A 17685-nucleotide genomic window follows, 5' to 3' on the forward strand; every position below is an offset into this window, starting at 1 on the left:
TGTGCTTTCTCGATAACTATTTTTTTTTTCAACTTAGTCATTGTTTTGACTTACAAATTTAAAGATCTCAGGAAAATAAGGCATTATTATACCTAATGAATCAGAGAAGGATAAAAAAACAGTGAAAACAGGCTTTCATACAAAAAGCATATCAGCCGTATGGCGGGGGGGGGGAGGGGGTACGCTGAGCTTGACATTTTTGTAATTTCGACCTGTGTTCATTTGCGTGGAAAGCTATGCAGAGGGGGTTCAGACAGTCCAGCACATCACCGGAGTCCAGCTCCCAAACCTCCTGGATTTATACACCAGCCGCTGCCTGAGGAAGACCAGGAGGATTCTAAAGGACTCCATCCACCCAAGCCACTGTCTGTTCTCACAGCTGCCAAGCGGGAGGAGGTACAGAAGCATAAGGTCCAGAACCAGCCGGTTCTGAGACAGTTTCTTCCCCCGGGCCATCAGGCTGATGAACAGCCAGTAGTGCTGGTGTATCGGTCAGTGGGTCTGTCACTGCACCTCTGAATCATCATCAAGATGATCTCCATGGACAATCCACACCTCATCCACATCTCAACACACTTACTCTGATCTTACTGCACCTTCAATGTAGCAAATCTCTACTTACACGTATAGATTGACATCTTGTACATCTTCTATCCATATCTTGTATAATCTAGAAGGTTTCTATATCAATATTCTATCTCCTGCGTACCTGCATCTCATTTATTTATCTACCTCAGACTCACTAACTGCACATACAGAAATGTGTACAAAAGTACATATCATAGTTTTATTTCATTTCAATAAGGTTTATTTCATAACTTATTACTGTACAACTGTACATTGGAAATAGTGCAAAAGTAGTGTATATTGTGTATAAGTGTATATATTTAGAGTCTGTGTTTATATATATTATATATATTTCTTGTTTTTCTTTTTGTATATATTTTTTTGTATTTAAATTCTACAAGGGGGCTACGCATTTTCACTCACCTTCGCACCTGTGTAAATGTGATGTGACAATAAACGTGATTTAATTTGATTTGATTTAGTATATAAGCTGCTAAGTTGGTCATGCTCACTAGCACAAAGTGTCTTTAGGCTGTTGGTAACTAGCACTTTGTTTAGCAAATCTGCCCCATAAATGTATTTATACATAAATGTCCTCTATGTCTTTATAAGCGGAAAGGGGGTAAAAAATGAAATCAAAGTTGTTGGTGTCCGCATAAAATATACAAGCAAAATATTAGATCCTTCCCTGAGTAATTGATGTTTTGGAGCACCTTTTGTTCCGTCAGTTTTCTATGCTATATTTGCTATACTGCAGATTCAGTCCATCAGTTAATAAGAGAGAGCCTCTTATGAAATGTAGTCAAATCATGACGGTGGTATTCGTGTGACTGGACGTAGTAGTTCTGTATCCCTGGGTTCATACATTAACTCACTGCAAAGGCTGACAGGTACATTGTCTGGTAGAAGAAAGCCTTAAGTGTGAATGTATAGGACATGTGTCGTGAGGTGCTAGAGCTTTTGCTTGCCTGTATAATGTAACAAGAGCCTGACTAGAATTCACTTCGTGACTTGCAGATGCTTTTGCTAAGCCCCTAGGGTGAGGGCGCCATTAAATTGGGCAGCATAGAGAGAGAGAGAGAGATTGTAAATGTCCGCAAAAAAAGCACCTTCTTGCAAGAGCAAGCATGCTTTTTATTGCAAGAGTAAGGAGCCAAAGTTCCGCCCCCTCATCTATTGCGTATTATTCTGATCAGAGAACGCCTCCAAGCTCAGATAGTGGTGTCAGATATTGCATATATATATACACATACACTCACAGTGACACACACACCTGCCCCGCTGCCTCTCTGTGTGTGGATTTGCTTGGAGCAGATGGTCCAAAATGACCTTCTCTGGGTGGATTCTGGCTCTCTGTCTTGTGGCTCTTGAAGGTAAAAAAAGGAGAAAAAAGTTTGCATAATTGCAGTTTTTTAATGATCTTTGCATGATTATGCTAGCAAAAGTCCTACACAGTATGGATAAGGCTTTCATTAAGGCACCACTCAAATTCTCCATCTGTTGTTTTGTGTCATATCTGGTGGTTTATTCAAAGAAAATATATTTGCATGCCATTAAGCAGAAGATTTATTCAGCAGCGCTCAAAGCTAATTGGTACGCATGCTGGTAGATATTTATTTACTAGCTTGACATATTTTTTCTTACAAGACTGTAGGTTGTGCTTACATGTATGTGCAAGATTGTGTTTTCTCTTATGCCATGACATGTGCTTGGCTCAATCTACCGTGTCGGTCTGTGTGTAATTAATGACTGGGAGTAACTCTGCAGCTGTCAGAGTGGGACACTGTGACTCGCTGGACTTCAAGCCACTGGTGCTCCCTGCTGGTTTAAATTGCAGCTTTGTGTAGTCATCAACATGCTTAATTATGGCCTAGAATTAAAGACAATAAGGAAAATGTAGTGAATGTATGTCACTTTCGCTAGATGCCTGTATTTTTTTGCTCAGTATGTCTTGGCTATAGCTAAGCATAATAAGAAATAAGGAAAATGTAATGATAGAATGACATTTTATGTAGATGCCCTTTAGCCATAACCCTGGTTTCCCTCAGGATATCTTGGTTATGGCTAAAAATAATAAGAAATACAAAACATATGGAAGCCTAGTGAAAGTATGCCTTTTTTCTCTAGATATCTAGAATGTCTGTTAGGACAACCAGTTTGGATAGTAAAGCGATTTGCATGTTTGAGGAAAAATGAGCAGTAATTTGCATGCAGATTAAATAAAAATAGGCTAAAGCCTACATAGATTAAATTTGGTCCTCTTTAGAAATTTATTGTGAACACTGTTGTCAAGTTTTTATGGAAATGTAACTGCAGCCCACCCACTGTACCTCATCAGGACACAGCAGCTACAGAGGATTCACTCCCGTTCTTGACATCTACTGAAAAAGCACTGAAAACACTGATACTGTTGCGCTGTCTCTAAGTCCTGTCCCTGGTGTGTTTCTCCTCTTTTCATCACAGGAGAAAGGCATGCAGCACATGCTGAGGGAGGGGCAGGCAGCGAAAGGAACTGCTCTGCAGTGCCTCCGGTACTCTCTCTCTCTTTCTCTCTATCTCTGTGTCTCTTTACCGACTACTCATCATCATGGCCTGTCTTAACCGTGGCGAGCTGGCCACACTAAATATCAGATCAGTGCAGACAGCTTCCAGGCCTAATCCAGCCTTTCACTGGTTCTCTCCACTGATTAGTGTGAAGGCTTTAGCTCCAGAACATTGTTCCATGTTGGGGGTCTTCCCACTCTGATGTTCCGCTACTGAATGGGCATTTTACACTCCACTCTGCGAAGACTACATTCTGCGATGCTGTTTGTTTCTAGTCTAATGAAAGCAATTTAAAAGAAATGAGATGGTGGTGGATCCACACAGTGCACTAACAGACTAATGCTAATACTAAAGTCTGTTCATGGTTTTTTACTGAAATGGTCACTTTTGAGGGGAAAATATAGACCAATATAATAACAGTACTACTGTTCCTATTAGATATTCTGTTTAACCTTGTAATATTCCAGGCTTATTATTGAGTAGCTACAGGGACTGCAAATTAATGGAGCTTTGGGCCTGCTGACGAGCCCATGGCTTGTTAAGGGTTTTTAAAGGGTCATGATTTTCTAAGGGTCTGGACACAACTAACCACAACCCTCTTATTTGTTTTGGGATTCGCTGTGGTTCTTGAATAATTTTATGTTAGCAATAACAAAAGTATTCAACAGAACCTGGAAACTGTACAAAATGCCTCACATGTTTAAACTTAAGTCTGTAGGTATATATATATTTTTATGGAACACAGATGAAATGAGCACTGATTTTCATTCTGATGAAATAAGATTACATGTCAGGGACCTGCAGGTTATAATATCCTTCCTCTACTGTATAGTGTCAGTGTTTACTCTGAAATTGTCACTCAGGGTGTAATGATGAATCATATAATAGTTTCCACTTTGTGGGTCAGAGAGATTCTTTACTTCCAGGTAGGACTCTCTAAAAAATCTCTAAAAATAATAAAAATCAAAAATAATAGTTTAAAATGTTTATTGAAGGTCTTATTTGATTCCCAAATGTAGATGGTGAATTTCTGTTTTTTGCAGTATCTCCCTCCAACAGCTGTTAACACAACTTTAAGACTACTTCAGCTGAGGGCAGCCATGAAACCCCACAATATCTCTGCCTACATCATACCTGGAACAGATGCACACCTGGTACCAAAACTCATCTCCTATATTTTCCTTGTTCCTTTCCTTTCCTCTCTCTTCCCTTTAGTTTACTTTTGTTTCCTCTCCTTTCCCTTTTGTCTCCCTTCATCTCCTTTTTCCCTTTCCATTCCTATCTTTTCCTCTCTTTTCCTCATCTGTCCTCTGTTCTTTCTTTTGCATGATCTCATGCATGGCTTCTTGGTTGTTTGCTTGCAGAGTGAGTACATTGCCCCTCGCGATGCCAGGTTGGCCTGGATGTCTGGCTTCTCTGGCTCTGCAGGTATGTTTCTATGCAGGTTTTTATATAATGTTATTTTTTCATCCTCAGTTATACTTTGATGTGATTCTTGCTGTCTTGATCTGTGAGCCAAGCAACTGTCCCTTGTGTGAAGCTGTAATGTACAATTTCATACCCGTATTTGCAAACAGGGTTAATAGTGCAAACAGTGTTTAAAACAGTAAATGCAAACAGAGTTTTATATCTTGGATAAAAGAATTATAAATGACATATAAACAGCACTCTTCTTCTCTCTGAAGGTACGGCAGTTGTGACCCAGGACAAAGCAGTCTTATGGACTGACAGTCGCTACTGGGTTCAAGCAGAGCGCCAGATGGACTGCAATTGGGAACTGGAACGAGATGGCAAGTAAAACGGTAGACACAGAAACTGTGTGTCAAAGTCAGCAAAGTGTGCTAATCTGAATGTGCCAGGGATTACTTTATGCACTAAATATATGGAGGGATAGGGGAAAGTGTCCTAATATAATGATAACTAGATTAGAAAGTCAGGAAACATTTGCTGGTGACTTTATTTGTGAATTGTTTTCTCTATAACATCTTCTAATGTTAATCAGGCACAATTTGTAATGTTTATCAGTCCTGTTATCAGGAACAATTTTCGCCCTTAGCTAGGCCTGAGACAGTGTGTAGGATGAAATAAAAGCTGCAAGGATAAATTTGATCTAACTGTACTGGAACACAGTCTCTATCTCCAGCATCACCAACTGGCTCATCAAAGAAACAAAGGAGGGAGATGAGGTGGGCTTTGATCCATTCCTCTTCTCTGTAGGTAAGTAGCAGCAAACAGGCTTTCTCCTTCCTAGAACTATGAAGCAGACTCTTCCAAAGTACACTAGTTTCTTATATATTGTTGTTGTATATGGATTTGTACTCAACGTTAATTGATCCAGTAACCAAGGACAACATCTTACTGGATCATTGCTCTTTGTCAATACAGACACATTTGCTGCCTACAACACCAAGCTGGCTCCAGCTAAACGGATCCTTACGTCTATCCCTGATAACCTGGTGGATGAAATATGGTCCGAGCGACCGTCTCTCCCTCCTGATAGCCTCACTCGCTTACCAGATGAATTCATCGGTGTGTGTGTGTGTGTGAGCCTTCTATCACCGGCTGCTTATCACTCTGCTGATAAATACCTGCAAACAGAAAACAGAGAAGCATTCACTTATCACAACGGCTATAAAGCTCCCATGAACATTATTACTTAAAGTAATAACAATGGCATATGGCTGTAAGGATAAGGGCTGTTGTATTTGGTGTATTTACTCGCTCATGGGCTGTTTAATTCTGAATGGAAAGGAAGGTAATAGAGTGGTTGTAAAGTTTATGTAGATTTGTAAGGCACTGAGTATTTGTGTATCTTTCTGTGTTTTACATGCGGGTCAACAGAAAGGACCTGGCAAAACAAGGTGGACCAGATACGAGGCCAGATGATGGACAACGCTTACAAGCCCACTGCTCTCCTGCTCTCAGCTTTGGATGAAACAGCATGTAAGTGGTATCTGGGAAGGTTTTCAGTCACTCAGGTCATTGAATCATCTAGCAGTAAATCAAGGTGACTGGATCTGTGGTGTAATCTTGAAGATGTTCATCAGTTCCTATCTCAGGTATGATGAAGTCCCTTGGATGAGTGACAAAATGTCTTCAAGATTAAATCACAAGTCCAATCACTTGGATTTGCTACTTTGAAAAAAGGAATGGATTAAATTAACTTGATTCAAATCTGTACATCATGTACACATTAATAACCATGCTCAATGCCAAATCTCGGCAAGAAGGGTATGAAGCCTCACAGCATTGGGCTGAGGAGCAGTGGAACTGAGTTCTATGGAGTGATGGAGCTTCATTCAACGCCTTATGGATGACGTACCTGACCTCACTAATGCTCTTGTGGCTGACAGTTGTCAAATCCTCACAGCAATGTTACAGTATCTAGTGTAAAGCCCTCCCAGATGAGCCCTGCAGCAAAGGGTAAACAAAAAATGAACAGCCTTGATTTCAGAAGAAACATTGGATGAGCACTTTTGGACACAATTGTTTATATAAAAATGTACAAATGATGTATACAATTGAAGTAAATTCAATGCAAGATTTTTTTAGTGTCCTACTAGACAAGCATGTAAGAGACACCTTCCGGTACTTCTTATTTGAAATGCCCGATAAATGATTTGGACCTTCTTGTGAATGTTTTCATTAGAATGCTTTCTGTCATTTCAGGGCTCTTTAACCTGCGTGGTAATGACATCCCCTTCAACCCATTCTTTTACTCCTACACTCTGCTGACATTTGATAAGATATGGCAAGTTGACTATTTCTTCTTTCATATTTCTGCTTTTCCAAACCTTTAAGTGAAATGCACAAACTAACTTATTGTGACCACCAGTACTATGCCCCTCTTTCAAAGGCTCTTTGTGCACACTGAGAGAGTGACAGAAGAGCTGAGGGTGTACTTGAACTCTTCCTGCGACACTTCGCACTGTGTGAAGCTGCTTAATTATGACTCTGTTCGCGAACAGCTGATGGAGTACCTGGAGGAGCCCGGTGTAAGGGTGTGGGTGGGCACAGAATACACTAACCAAGCCCTGTATGAGCTCATCACTCCAGAGGTAAGACCTGACTAATTTTACACAGCTGCTGTCAGACCAGGGCCTAGCAACCCACACAACAGCAGATTATCAAATAATTCCAGACTCAGTGAGCCAGTAATTCTGTGTCTGCAATTTTAGGATGTGCTGTAGTTTTAGACTATGTTTTAACTTTAGGGATACTTGAATCTGCCTTTTTTATACACTAAGATGGCCACAACTATCAAAATTTGTTACACTCTCATCAAATCCATGTATATGCATTTGTGTTTACTGTTTTTAACAAGTCTGATGGGAAATAAACTTGGGAAATAAAAAGTTTCCTGCCATGAAAAAAAGTTCATGGCACCACAAAAAAAATCATAAATGACTTTTATAGCTAGTTGTTATTCAACATGGTCAATTACAATCCTAATTGATCAGTTCTAATTTAACCTTTCTATCTCTGTTTCACATATGTGCTTGTACAGTCTGCCTGTAATATGCCCTGAAATGACCAGGACGTACACATCCTATTCCATCCTCATCAATAACGTTGCGTGAATGATCTGCCTGCATCATAAACAAATGTAACAAAAAAAAATTCGGACTAGCAGCACAAGCCTTCATGGCAAACATTACTAGCTTTGCTGTGATTGTGCCTCTTCAACCTTGGAAAATGAACATAGCCTTCATTTTTTAATATTTAGTGTTACTTTGTTGTTCTGAAATCCCTGATTGTGGCCTTATGTCAGAGTGACTTGAAATCCTAGCATAAGGTATACTTATTTAAATAATTCTGAACTTATTTGGACTTTGCACCAAACTGAACTACACCATCAAGTTTATCTTAGCTGATGACTCTTATGATGGATCACTAGCCAGGCCTGGTAAACCATTCACATACAAATACATACCCTTTTCTCTTCTAGGAGAAACTCCTGCAAAGCACTTACTCTCCAGTGCTGACCACTAAAGCGGTTAAGGACGATACAGAGCAGAAGATCCTTAGAGATGCTCACGTAAGGAAACATACAGTCACTCCTCATGTCACCTTATTTGGTGCACTCATACACTTGACTCACATGCTGCAAAGGAAAATATCCAAAGCTGTCCTTATCTCTGAGTTATTGAGTGATGTTTTATCATGCCATAAAACCAAAGGAGAACACTGACCACAGCAGTCAGTTCTTATCACATAATCTTTTTTTTATGCACTGAAACTTTTTATTGATGTTGTGGCTTGTATTCTGTATCCCATCAGCACATTCTTTATGAGCGTTTTATCTCATAAAGACAAAATTCCATTTTCCATTTCAAGATGAGCTGAGCACCTGTATGCTGTTGCTTTATGACCTGGAAACACTGCATGACTGACCGGATTCAATTAAACCCCTTCAGCCCGGCAGCTGGATGGTCTTATACTAGTAGATTTATTAATACTCAGTGGTAACTGTATCTTTTGACAAGAATAAGATGAGTACTCATTCTCTCATTGTGCTCTGTGTGTGTTTACTGTCTTGTCGTAGATAAGGGACGCAGTAGCGGTCATGCAGCTCCTACACCACCTGGAAAGAGCTGTGCCTGAGGGCAGGGAGACAGAGCTCACTGCAGCAGAATTTGTCAATGAGTGTCGCAGGTAGGGAACAGTTGGCCCCACATTAACATCTAAAAACCCTTTCACGTCTCATATTTCACATATTCACTACCAGCTTTCACTCTTTCTGATACATATTTTCTCAGTTTTGTTTTTTATAAGTAGGTTTATATACCACTGTGTGCAAAATTTGCACCACCCCTGGTTGATTGACATGTTTTGTTGATTTTCTAAATGAAAATAAAGTGAACACATCCTCTACTGGAACACACTTCAGCAAATTTTAATGGACACTTACTGATTATTTGCTGAATTTAACATAAAAAACCTAAAATGTGGCCTTTTTTGCGAAAGTTATGACACATTTTATAGTTTGTTTTCTTTTTTTAAGTGTTAATCTCTGCAAATAATTAGAAATTGTGCACTAAAATTTGCTGACAAATGGCATATTTAAGTTTGTTACCTTGTTTGAAAATCAACAGAATGTGTAATTGGACCAGGTGTATTCAAACTTCTGCATGTTTTCATATACGTATTTGTATATGCACTCTATTGCTGGTCACTTCATTAGTAACCCCTGCCTTGTAAGTCCACCTAGTGTACAGTTAGAGACTGTAGCTCATCTTCACACAGAGCTCACCACAATTTACATTAACCATTCCCAAGCCCTTCATCAAAGGTCACTTTCTGACTACAGAACCAGTCTTGGCTGGATCACTTTAAACCCAACAGTGACACTGCTGTGCCTGTCACACTGTTACCAACACCACACATACACTACCATGCCAGGGCCGTGTCAGTGTCACCGCACCGCACTCACTGAGAATGATCCACTGCCTGTGCTCCAAAAGGAGGGTGATGAAAGAAGTAGGAAGTGGCTGAAAAAATATGTAGATGGGCTACAGTGTGAAACTGCATACCTATTTAATGGACCTGTAAGGTAAATTGACCACATAAAGTGGACAGAGAGTAGAAGGTAGATGTTTCTAAGTGAATTGTGCAATTGTAGTACCATCAATATGCTTGGTGAATGAACTGATAGGTGATTAGGGTTAGGGATTTGTAATGCGTGCCCCTATCTGTGTCCCACCAGCAAACAAAAGTACAGCAGGGGGCCGAGCTTTGAGACCATTTCTGCAAGTGGACCTAATGCTGCTCTTGCTCATTACAGGTACGGAATTCATTGTTAAAAGCCTTACAGGCCATTTTCCCACTAAGCCTGCATGAAACACAATGAACGACTGTCCTGGCCTACAAGCGCTACATGCTAAAGATAAATGTATATATAAATACACCATTTAAATTAGTATTAATAAAGTACTGACAATTTGAACATACAGTGCATGTTAGGTTAATGCAGACAAACAATTATTCACTAAGAAGAAGAAAAGGGGGAGAGATAGAAACCTTGCTTGGAGCCTTACTCAAAATAGAGAAAAGTCCAGAAAAACAAAAAAGCTAAATTAGTTAAACTGTCTCATTTCAGATGAACAGTGTCCTGTAGCTTGATGCCAAAAAGGTGAGCTAGGGAATAAAAAGTCAAATCTCTGGAATGTAGCCTCATGTAGCCTTTAGCTTTCCTTCTCCTTTGCCTTTCTGGAATGTGGAATAATGTTGCTTCTGTAAATATAACCGTTTTGAACAAATCTAAACAAAAATGTGGCCTGCTAGTGTTAGCATTAGCACAGACATGGCATACAATTTAGCTTGAAGTACAAAGACAAAAAAAAAATATTATGAATTATGCAGATTAAAAAAAATCCCACTTCAAAGTACAAAGACACTTTTAACTGCACACTTACTGAGTACTGACTAGATGACCAGGGAAACAAAGTTCCACAAAAGACTTTGTTTAGCAATTTAGAAATGTAAATACACTAAAATCCTGCCGCCTCATTACAAATTTTAAGTACTGGGACAGAGATAAAACCAATACAGCTGGCATCCTCTTTCTCCAGTCCTTCTTAATCCTAATTTATACCTCTGCCAAGACGCATACAAGCATGTCTGCATCAAGATGCTGAGGAATTCATAGGTAAGCATAGCTTACACAGGATCTCAGAGGCCATGAGGTGCACAGAGCTATTGTTAAATCAAACCAAGTTGTTTGAGGATCAGCTGGCAGAAGAGGTGCGACGTTGCAAACACATGACCCCTCTTCAAAGTATTACATAAACAGTTGATCAAGTATTAATTCCTGGAGAGAGAGGAAAAGCGCAACATGTGTTCTGTATATTCTGGATTAGACACTGCCCCTTAGTGCACACATTTACATTACGTGCAAGTATGTTTGCAGGCACCCTTGTGAACGTCTGTGCATGATGTCCACATGTTTGCAGATATGAAAACACTGAAGTATAATTCAGCCTTTATACTCTCTTCCCATCTGCATGCTAAGTTCCTCTTATTGTGCTGTATTTCAGCCCATCTGAAGAAACTGCAAGACAGCTGAGAATGGATGAGATGTATCTTGTTGACTCAGGAGGACAGTACCTGTGAGTATGACATTACATTTTTTGATCTGCAAACTTACTACCAACTAGAGGTCTGCACTGGATAAAATTGAAGGCCAGAACCCAACGGAACCCGTCCCGATTGGTACTGTTAAATTAAAAAAAAAACCAAACCCAACTCTAACCCACGCTATTACTAAGAGAGATGGACTATTGCAGAGACATTTTTACTGAGCTTTGCTTTCTTACTAAGTGCTTGAATTGAGCGACAAAAAAATGTCATTCTGGGATTAACTGGTATGTCTGTAATACAGCCAGAGGCGGGCCCCTGGCAACAATCGACTTTAGAGGCCCCTCCCAATCTGACACATGACGATCAACATAATGATGAAAAGCACTTGAAAAAATGCAGTGTAAACAGAATAATTCATCCTCAATCAATGTGCAGTTGCCTATTATTTCCTACATAGTTATATTTCTATATAACTTTGGAGTTATGTTTAGGGTTAGGGACTTTAAGTCATTTTAAACGTAATGGCAGGGTATAGGCTAAGGGGCTTTAATTTTGTTTCTTTAGTCATTACGTTTTCGATATGTTTGTTTATTTTGCATCTGCAGTGGACTGGACCGGGTCTTCAAGCCTCCTTGGGCCTAGGGGTCTCTGGCCCCCCCCAAGGCCCCTCGCAATCAGAGGCCCAGTCAGTAATCCATCCCTGCTAAAAGTATTTATTACCTGTAAATTTTTGTGGAATTGCTGATCGTATCTGGCGGGAAATAGCATCCACGCTCACCTGATCAACTGTTAACCCTGCTGTACTAAACTTCCTCTCACTACTGCGGCTACTCACATTACTGCTGCAGATATGCTTAACACACTTTGAGCAACTCTAATTCTAAAAGCAACTAATATTATGGGAGAGAGAGAGAGAGAGAGAGAGAGAGAGAGAGCACAAGAGAGAAGTGTGTGCAAAATCTAATATATAAAATATATCACTCATTAGAAAGTGAGCCCAGCACAAGCCCAGTGTTCCACATAAAAAGTCGGCCCAAACCCGACCCAAAACCCGAAATTTTGAGTAACAGACCTCTAATATCAACTCACTGTCACTTAACCATATAAATTTATGTTTCAGCGATGGTACAACCGACATTACCCGCACTGTGCACTGGGGTAAACCCACTGCCTTTCAGAAGGTACTGTTCAGTAAAAGACTAGAGAAGATTTCAAGTGAACTACTGTATTATCAATCCAAAATGGAGGTAATAACTTTTTTCTGTTCATTCTAATTCCAAAGGATGCCTTCACAAGGGTGCTGAAGGGAAACATTGAAATTTCAAGGACCATCTTTCCAGCAGGGACCAAAGGCAAGACTCTCTGTCTTTTTCTCACTCTCTGTCCAACACTCACATGCACACAACCTGCTGCTGTTCTCCCACAAGAGGTCTCCCTCTAGTCAGCAGTTTTACTCACTGACCTTAAAGTAGCATCACAAGTGACTCATCAGCACTTTTTTTCTCAAAGGTGTCAACATCGAGATGCTTGGCCGCAGAGCACTGTGGGAAGCTGGCCTGAATTACGGTCACGCTACAGGTCACGGTGTGGGAAACTACTTTGGTGTTCACGAATGTAGGACTTCTGCTTTAATGGGTTTTTCTTTTGTTACAATTCACTTGTATCAATTGATCTCACAGTGAGGAAGTTTGTTTGTGATGCTATTTGCACTCTGTAGTGATGCTGTAGTAACAGGGATGTAACAGCTGTTCTTCACTCACACCTTCAATCTCATAATCTGACATGTTTTCATATCCTTCTTCATAGGGCCTGTTGGCTTTCAGTCCAATAATATTCCATTTCAAGAAGGCATGTTTACGTCCATTGGTAAGACATTAGATTGTGGCTTATAAAAGCATTTTACATATGAAGAGTTTCATTCCAAAGTGCTATATATCCATTGATAAAAAAATTGAATAGTATGAGTTTTTGAAAAGAATAACAACTGATCTTAAAGGAAAAAAGAAAGGATATAAAGGTGCTAGTACTCATAATGTAGCATTAATATTTCTTGTATATATAAAACTCACTACCAGTAACATATTTTATAAAAAAGAAAATGTTTGAAATATGATGGCCAAAATCAGAGGTTAGAGTGACATTTAAGAGAAGTGAGAGATGTCTTTCCTGAATGCCAATAACATGTGAACAATGTTGCTCAATTAAGGTGTTATATGGAGTTCTCAGCACTGATATCATAAAAATGTAAAACTAGTCTGTATATTTACACACTGTAAGAATGATTTGCTGTTTTAACTGAAAAATCAAGTAACCTGGTTTCTTTAAAAATGACTTCATTGAACTTTTAATAGTCTGTTAACAGAACAAAAATCTGTTGAACATTCTGATCTTCTCACCTTATTAATATTTTACAGTGCAAAAGTCAACCACTTTTTGTTTATTTTCATTTATATAATGTAAGAATGTAAGAAAAAGCAGCAAACATATATTTAATAGAAAAATACACAGATGCATCCAACCCAGTATAATATCAGATCTATCAGTATTTAATTTGTCAACGCTTTACTTTTGCCACTTGAACTTTTCCATCCTTCCAGTTTCAAAACCAATGAGTTATAGCTGTGTCCTCCCAACAAAAGCTGTTCCCAAAAGAGTCACTTATATGGCCCTTCAAAGAGACACTAACATTCACCCATGCAACTACCCAAACATACCTTAGCTACCTCTTTTCTTATGTGCATCTAAAATAGCTAAAGAAGATATTTACAAGATTTGATGCAAGATAATCAACTTGCATAAAGAAGGGGAAAATCAAAGGAAAATTCACAAAAAGAATTTCCAAAACTAGAGTTTAAAAATATTTAAAGTTCTAGAGACAGTTCAATATCTGATAGACACCCCAAACTGTCACACATTGTTAAAGTTTCAAAACATACCGTTCACTCCCCACTCCAAATGGTCTGTATGTGGAAAGCTTAGTTGCAAAAACAGTCCGTTTTGAATTCACTGTCATTGGGATGTCATTAAAACCCAAGCGTTTAGATCTATCTGCCTGTTCTGGCTACAGCAGTTTAGCCCCGCCTATTCACGCAGAGGTTATGTGGAGTGTTTCCTCCTAGATTGCTTTTGCATTTAAATTTAAATTAAATTTAGGTCAACAAATTTAAGAGGAGGGGTGATGGGCATGTTTTGTTGTTTAGAAGTTGTCTTTTAACACTGTTTATTTCATAGAATAGTTCAATTGATTAAACAAAGAATACAATATAACTTATTTTACTTTTTTTATTGATTTGTTCTATTGAAATGACAGGCGAAGAGCTACTTGCCTTTCACATAATGCAAAGGAGCCAGTGCCATTCTTGTGCATTTTGGCCCAGTTTATCCCCTGCCCCTAACAGACTAAGATTTAGTATTAAAAAACACACACACAGAAAGAAAAAGGATTCAAACGAACATTGTCACTATAGCTGACTCAGAGCAGTAATGACAATGTTTAAGTCAAAACTAAAGGAAATTTTTTCCTCTTATACAGAACCGGGTTACTATAAGGAGAACGATTTTGGAATAAGAATTGAGGATATTGCTCTCACTAGGCCAATTAAAACAGAAGTAAGTGAAGCTCATAGAAGACTCACTGTTACATAGACAAAGTACAAACTAATTTAAGGACTACAGTTGAATTTAAAGAGGTGCTGATTTTCTTTCTTTTATTTCCCAGCATGGTAATAATTACCTGACGTTCGAAACTGTGTCACTGGTCCCGTATGACAGAAAGCTGATTAACACTACAATTCTCAGCCTTGAACAGGTAATGAAACATCCCCCACTTATGATGCTGTTGTGTAAAACATTGTTTGTGCCACTGTAGGTGCAAGGATTGCTTAGTGCTAATTAGAGCAAGTTTCCTTTGAAAGTCCCCCTTCACATCCTTCCCCGGTAATACATCTCAAGCGTATCTGCAGAAGAGTGCTTCTTGAACAGGCATGTGTTTATTTGCTTAGCTGAGCAGTACCTGCTTTTTTAACCCGTTAAAATCCCAGTCTTATTGCATACAAAGGCTTATTATTCAGTAACTACAGGGACTTCAGTGCAAACTGGCGGAGCTATTCTTAGGTTATAAAAGTGTGCAATAAAGCTTTGTGCTCACCGATCAGCCTTGGAAATTTAAGGGGTTAAACTTGTGTTTCTAGCTGGGTGCAGCATGATTTTTCTTGTAAATATGCAATGAATAAGTAAGCTTACTGTAATGCAGTGTATAATCTGTGTAACAAAATGAGGAAGGGATGTGGTCGTATTACTTGATGTGAGTGATGTAAGATACTAACAAATATTTCATGAGTTCTATACCATAGAACTATAGGAGGTAGGCTATTACCTATTACTATTATTGGCTATTAATTGTAATGTTCCCATTTGCTGTAGCTCGTGTGGCTAGACTCGTACTACCGGGTCATCCGGGATAAAGTGGGTCCAGAACTGAAGAGTCAGGGCCTGACGGAGGTGTATGATTGGATGATAGAGAATACAGAGCCCTTCCTAAAAGATGGAGCCTCCGCTGTCGTCTCCTCCATCTCACTGCTGCTACTGCTTCTGCCCATGGCCTTAATGTAAAACCTCCTGAGAGCAGAACTTGTGCATCTACACCAAAGCACTCCTCCAAGCCTGTCCAAAAAACAACCGCCACCACTCCAGCCCTGCCCAGGCCACCCCACCACCTGCTGTGGAAGGTCTACAGCTTCAGTGGTGAACAAGCTCAATATCAATATCATTACCAGTTCATTTCCCCAATCACAGATATTGAGTTACAAATAATGTACAAATGCATTCTTAAAAATAAGCCACCAAAAGGGTTCCTTAGAATAATAAAAGAACTGTCCTTTGTTCCCCCAAAGAAACTTTCAGTGGGTGGAATACTGTGTTTTTCTGACCTTCAGCTGTCGCATTTAGATGCATTCCTCTGTACTTAGTGAAAGAACAGGAAAGTCGTTGACTCAGAAGACACTGATAATAGAATAGGCAGAAGCTGAAGAAAGTACCCGATAGCTTCCATTATAAGCGTGTTTTAAATCACCAGGTTTTCTGTTCTTAATCATTGTAGGGGACCCAAAGAGCCGTGGCAATAATAAAAATGTTTACTGACCTTTACTAAACCCTAAAGAGAGATTACGTTAGATTTTTATTTATGTTATAAATACATACATGTATACAAATTTTGGGCATGTTTTGGTGATCATCTAGGTTATAATAAGTGAACTCATCCTCTACAGAGAACACAATTCTGCACATTTAAAACTTTATTTGCTAAATATGACATATTTAAAACATAAAATGTGGCCTGTGAAAATGTAATGACACATTTTACATTCTATGTTTTATTTTTTTTTTAATATGTTAAACTCAAAAAAACACAAAAAAAAGAAAATATTTAAATATTTAAGTCAATTTTCACATTTTTATTTTAACTCTGTCATTGAAGCTCATGTTCAGTTGACCCTCAGATCTACTTATCAAATGCTTTTTCACAAACTTGTGGAGTTGCTTGAGTGCAGGCTGTCATTTTACCTCTTCACAATAAGAAATTGCAACTGAAAGCTTTTGTGGATATTTAGCATATTTTTGCAATGGATCTACCCTGACAGTTCACACGAAAATGAGTTTTAGATCATGAGCACACAAATTAGTGCAGTCTATTCCTCCCAAGTGAAATACTTCTTCATCTTTTCCAGTGCAGCTGCCAGGCCTATTTTTAACCCCGTGACACATGCAAAAGAAATCTTTTTTCAGAGCTACAGTGCCTGTGCCATGTATCTGTGTGGTGAATGTGTTTGTATTTTCAAAATGTGTGCAAAGTCAGATCCACTGACAATCACTGCTGATTGATAATTTATTAAAATAAGATTGTATCTTCATCTTGGTCTTATATATGCATGTCTGGCATAGATGATAGAAGAAATGTCTATTCTTGGATAAAAGATAATCAAAGCATCTTTGAAAGTGGTTTGCAATTAACCTTCTGACCCATACTCACAGACCATACCAGCGGAAATGATTGCAGTCAATATACCAAGATTTTTCTCTTTCTTTTTCTGTGAGCTAAAGTAGCAGAGATCAATATAATGAGTCATAGAGATGGGTGTGCTTTGAAAGGAGCATGTTTTCACAGTTCGATTTAAAAGTCTAAACCCGGCTCCATAACTCTTTTTGTAGCTCTTGAGGTTTGTTGCCTCTGCCACAAGTGAAGTGCTCATGCCAGCGAAGGTCCTGTTGCTTGGCAACATTTCTGTCAGAGTTGCAGGAAGGTGTGAATGTGGTTTTCAGGGTGTCTGCACTATCTTTCTCTCTCTCTCTCTCTCTCTCTCTCTCTCTCTCTCTCTCTCTCTCTCTGTTTCTGTCTGCACACTTTTTTGTTTGCCTTTGAACAACAGGATGAGAGAGAGCGGTTTGCGTGTCTTACACGAAGGCCATTAAGGTCAATAGAATATAAGTGTTTTCACA

The 17685-nt window shown here is 39.0% G+C and overlaps 1 protein-coding gene across 1 annotated transcript; it reads left to right on the forward strand.

The window, feature by feature from the left end:
• Positions 1-1806: 1806 nt before the first annotated feature.
• xpnpep2 (X-prolyl aminopeptidase (aminopeptidase P) 2, membrane-bound) lies at positions 1807-15940 on the forward strand. The gene is made up of 21 exons (XM_036569021.1): positions 1807-1940; positions 3031-3098; positions 4155-4265; positions 4476-4539; positions 4797-4901; positions 5242-5328; positions 5497-5640; positions 5953-6054; positions 6781-6862; positions 6968-7169; positions 8060-8149; positions 8657-8766; positions 9818-9895; positions 11148-11219; positions 12311-12371; positions 12473-12542; positions 12700-12804; positions 12997-13056; positions 14723-14799; positions 14909-14998; positions 15613-15940. The coding sequence occupies exons 1-21, from the start codon at positions 1892-1894 to the stop codon at positions 15799-15801; spliced, it is 2016 nt and encodes a 671-aa protein (XP_036424914.1). The 5' UTR covers positions 1807-1891; the 3' UTR covers positions 15802-15940.
• The last annotated feature ends 1745 nt before the right edge of the window (positions 15941-17685 follow it).

Source organism: Colossoma macropomum, unplaced genomic scaffold (genome assembly GCF_904425465.1).
Source record: "Colossoma macropomum unplaced genomic scaffold, Colossoma_macropomum, whole genome shotgun sequence".
Lineage (NCBI taxonomy): Eukaryota > Metazoa > Chordata > Actinopteri > Characiformes > Serrasalmidae > Colossoma > Colossoma macropomum.

Excerpts from the sequence above, each read along its gene's own strand:
- xpnpep2 (XM_036569021.1), top strand. The coding sequence starts at position 1,892 with ATGACCTTCTCTGGGTGGATTCTGGCTCTCTGTCTTGTGGCTCTTGAA. Across the intron at positions 12,543-12,699 it reads CTTTCCAGCAGGGACCAAAG|GTGTCAACATCGAGATGCTT; the intron begins GCAAGACTCTCT and ends TTTTTCTCAAAG. Across the intron at positions 12,805-12,996 it reads CTACTTTGGTGTTCACGAAT|GGCCTGTTGGCTTTCAGTCC; the intron begins GTAGGACTTCTG and ends CCTTCTTCATAG.